Raw genomic sequence first — 4,379 nt, 5'->3', positions numbered from 1 at the left:
AAAAAAAAAAAAAAGGGAGGAGTAGGCAGGTCCATATTTGTTTCTGGCAAGTGAGTGCTGAAGGAAAGGAACTGAAGCCTCCCACAGCCATAACTGGTCCTGGCAGGATACCGTCTCGGTCTTGAGCGCCACTGATCTAAGGTCATAGCTCTGCTTGCTGCTCCCACCCGCTCCAGTCTAAAACCTGCGGTTCCAAGGTTCTCCGGCCCCTCCCTTTCTCACGCTCCGAAGCCGAGAAGGCCCAAAGCGAAGATAGAGAGGACCCGGAAGTAGGGAAAACCTCTGAGCACGTGATGGGGGAACACGCGTGTGCTGTCACGTGATCCGACAGCCGGCCTCTGCAAAGTGCAGAATGTTCTGCTGCTCTTAAAGGTACAGGCCGCAGGGTCCCTGCTGTAGACGGGGCGGGGGCAGAGTGCGATGGGTGGGGCGTGGTGGGTCGTAGGGCGCTCGAGATGGAGCCCCCAGCTTCCTTGATGGATCGCGGGGCGCGAGTGCCCCAGACAAGCCGGAGCTGGGACCGACAGTCGAGCGTTGATCCTTGTCGCCTGTCGCAGACCCTCATCCCTCCCGTGGGAGCCCCTTTTGGACACTCTATGACCCTGGACCCTTGGGGGACCTGAACTTGATGCGATGGGAGGCTGTGCGGGCTCGCGGCGGCGCCTTTCGGATTCCGAGGGTGAGTAATCCGGCCCACCCTCTTGGAGCGACCACCTCTGGCTCGCAGCCCACCTGAGGGGAGTGAGAACTGACTCGGCCCCGGGAGGACACGCATGGGGCCGTCGTGCGCCAGAGAGTGGGTGGGGGTCATGCCCTCTTCTCGCTCTCCCAGGTGAGGAGACCGTCCCGGAGCCACGGCTCCCTCTATTGGACCATCAGGGCGCGCACTGGAAGAACGCGGTGGGCTTCTGGTGAGTGGCCTGAGAGTTCAGCAAGTGACAATGGTGTGGGAAGAAGGAAGTGACAGGAGGAAAGGGGGAAGAAGGAGTTAAGCTGCGCAAAGGAGCTGAACCCACAAATATTTACTGAATCCACTGGTTTGCCCGGGGGCAGCATGTAAAATTTCCAAACTTCACTCCTTATCACCTTCGGGATTTAGCCAGATCCTCATACCATCTGTAGGATTATTTACTTTTTTCCTTCAACCAATTCAGCCTTAAAGTTTTTTAATGCACATATTTTTTAAAAGAAAACTTTAAATCACGACTCCACATGGAAAACCAGCATTTTCCTAATGAACGTTTAAATAAATGCATCACTACTAAAACTTTTATTTTTTAAATTTATTTTATCTTATTCTTTTTCTTTCTGAGACAGGGTCTTGCTCTGTTGCCCAGGTTGGAATGCAGTGAAGCAATCACAGCTCACTGCAGCCTAGAACTCCTGGGCTCAAGTGATCCTCCCACCTCAGCCTCCAGGTAGCTGTAACTACAGGCGTGCACCACCTCACCTGGCTAATTTTTTAATTTTTTTATAGAGATGGGGTCTCACTATGGGACCTGGGCTGGTCTCAAACTCGTGGCCTCAAGTGATCCTCCTACCTCAACCTTCCAAAGTACTGAGATTGCAAGCATGAGCCACCATGCCGGGCCTGAACCTTTTTTTCATTTAATTTTATTTTTGAGACAGAGTCTCACTCTGTCACCCAGGCTAGAGAGCAGGGGCACGATCTCGGCTCACCAAAACCTCTGCCTCCCAGGTTCAAGCGATTCTCCTGTCTCAGCCCCCTGAATAGCTGGGATTACAGGCACGCGTCACCAGACACAGCTAATTTTTTGTATTTTTAGTAGAGATGGGATTTCACCATGCTGGTCAGGCTGGTCTGGAACTCCTGACCTTAGGTGATCCGCTTGCCTCCACCTCCCACAGTGCTGGGATTACAGGTGTGAGCCACCGTGCCCTGCCCTGAAACTTTTTAAAAGGTCATCCATATACCTTCTAAAATCATACAAATACCAAGCCTCCGGAAATACTTCTAGCATTAACCTAAACATTGAGGACTTGGAACTTCCACCCACTTCCGGACTGGGTTAGAAGTGGCTTCCCATGTACTGTTTGGAAGAGTCACTTAACCTCTCTGACCCTGGTTCCTCTACAGTCAAATGGGAAGAGTAGTATTGTAGTTCTACTTCGAAGTCTTTTGAAAAGGCCCCTAATGAAATCTCTGGCACCGGACCCCATCACTGAGTGCAACTCTGGGAGATGAGAGTAAACAAACAGAACCCTTCCTAAATCCTAAAGGCCTTTAGTCTTATCTTGTTTTGATCCATATAGCATTCTGTGGGAGGGATAGTCAGGAGATAAATTTGTATCCCTATTTTGCACATGAGTAGACTGAGACTACTAAACAGCAGACTTGGGGCTTGAACACAGTCCTTTTGGTTTCGAGCCCCAGGATTTTTTTTTTTTTTTGAGATAGAGTCTCAAAAAAGCAGAATCTTGGCTTACTGCAACCTCCGCCTCCCAATTCAGGCGATTCTTGTGCCTCACCCTTTGAAGTAGCTGGGATTACAGGCGTGAGCCACCACGCCCAACTGATTTTTGTATTTCCAGTATAGACGGGATTTTGTCATGTTGGCTAGGATGATCTCGAACTCCTGGCCTCAAGTGATCTACCGGCCTCAGCCTCCCAAAGTGCTGGGATTACAGGTGTGAGCCACCGCGCCCAACTTCCCCAGGATTTTTTTTTTTTTTTACTGTACTGCAGTGCATCAGAGGATGAGAAATGCCCCAGGAACTGAGTCACAGTGGGAGCTCAGAGGAGAGAGTGGTCATGGAGAGCTTCTGGGAGAGGCCTGGGAGGCTGGAAGTGAATCCAACTCTGTGATCCCAAAGCCCCTATTTCTTCCTCTTTTTTTTCTTTTTTTTTTTTTTTTTGAGATGGAGTCTCACTCTTGTAACCCAGACTGGAGTGCAATGGTGCAATCTCGGCTCACCGCAAACTCTGCCTTTCAGGTTCAAGTGGTTCTCCTGCCGCAGCCTCCCGAGTAGCTAGGATTACAGGCATGTGCCACTTCTCCCAGCTAATTTCATATTTTTTAGTAGAGACGGAGTTTCTCCATGTTGGTCAGGCTGGTCTCAAACTCCCGACCTCAGGTGATCCGCCTACCTTGGCCCCTCAAAGTGCTGGGATTACAGGTGTGAGCCACCGTACCCGGCCTCTTCCTTTTTATTTTTTATTTTTGTAACAGGGTCTTGCTCTGTCACCCAGGCTGGAGTGCAGTGGCTTGATCACAGTTCACTGCAGCCTCTAACTCCTGGACTCAAGCAATCCTCCACCTCAGCCGCCCAAGTAGCTGGGACTACAGTTTGAGCCACCACACCTGGCTAATTTTTTAATTTTTTGTAGAGATGGGGGTCTCACTGTCTTGCCCAAGCACCAAAGCCTGTATTTCTGACCCCAACACTGAATGAAGATGGGATCTGGTGATAGAGGGAAAAAAAAAGAGCTGATTGAAGGGCACAGGTAAGGGGAGGTTTGGCACAAAGGCTACAGAAGGCTGCAGGATCAGGAGGGAGCTGAGACCTGTCCTGCTCCTTCCAGGCTGCTGGGCCTTTGCAACAACTTCTCTTATGTGGTGATGCTGAGTGCTGCCCATGACATCCTTAGCCACGAGAGGACATCAGGAAACCAGAGCCATGTAAGTGACTCTCTACCACCACTACCATGGTTAGTCCCTGTGGGAAGATGAGGGCGTGGGACAGAGGCCCCCTTGAAAAACTCATGGAATGGGGTGGCCAAGGGATGGCACAAGGTGGGGTAAAGTTTCCAGTCTCTGGCTGGGCACAGTGGCTCACACCCATAATCCCAGCAGGTTGGGAGGCTGAGGCAGGCAGATCACTTGAAGTCAGGAGTTCGAGACCAACCTGGCCAACATGGTGAAACTCCAACTCTACTAAAAATACAAAAACTAGCTGGGTGTGGTGGCGCACACCTGTAGTCTGAGCTACTCAAGAGGCTGAGGCAGAAGAATTGCTTGAAGCCAGGAGGCAGAGGTTGCAATGAGCCAAGATCACACCACTGCACTCTAACTTGGGCAACAGAGTGAGACTCCGTCTCAAAAAAAAAAAAGAAAACTCTTGAATGTGTTATCTGAACAAAGTCCATTTACAGGGCCATCTGTGGCCTGTGGTCTAGTAGGGTGAGACTCATATGGAAACCCCCTCTTCATTGTGCATGCAGAGACACTGAGGTCCTGAGGGGTCAGTCACTGCCCACCCAAAGCCATCCTTCAATTGAAGGCAGAGCTGGGCTGGGAGCTGGCTCTGTGTGTCTCTCCCTCGGCCTCCAGGATGAAACCTTGTTTCCTTCCGTCAGGTGGACCCAGGCCCAGCGCCCATCCCCCACAACAGCTCATCACGATTTGACTGCAACTCTG

The 4,379-nt window shown here is 51.0% G+C and overlaps 1 protein-coding gene across 1 annotated transcript in view; it reads left to right on the top strand.

Annotated features, from left to right (window-relative positions):
* Positions 1 to 89: 89 nt before the first annotated feature.
* CLN3 (ceroid-lipofuscinosis, neuronal 3) overlaps positions 90 to 4,379 on the top strand; it is a 27,136-nt gene continuing 22,846 nt past the window's right edge. Inside the window, 4 exon segments of the mRNA XM_011982364.1 lie at positions 90 to 372; positions 558 to 679; positions 833 to 911; positions 3,545 to 3,641. Of these exon segments, the coding sequence (XP_011837754.1) occupies positions 634 to 679; positions 833 to 911; positions 3,545 to 3,641 (222 nt within the window). The 5' untranslated portion in view covers positions 90 to 372; positions 558 to 633.

Source organism: Mandrillus leucophaeus, unplaced genomic scaffold, assembly GCF_000951045.1.
Source record: "Mandrillus leucophaeus isolate KB7577 unplaced genomic scaffold, Mleu.le_1.0 Scaffold24, whole genome shotgun sequence".
Taxonomy (NCBI): Eukaryota; Metazoa; Chordata; class Mammalia; order Primates; family Cercopithecidae; genus Mandrillus; species Mandrillus leucophaeus.
The sequence above is the reverse complement of the archived record's forward strand: the minus strand, read 5'-3'. Positions and strand labels throughout refer to the sequence as shown.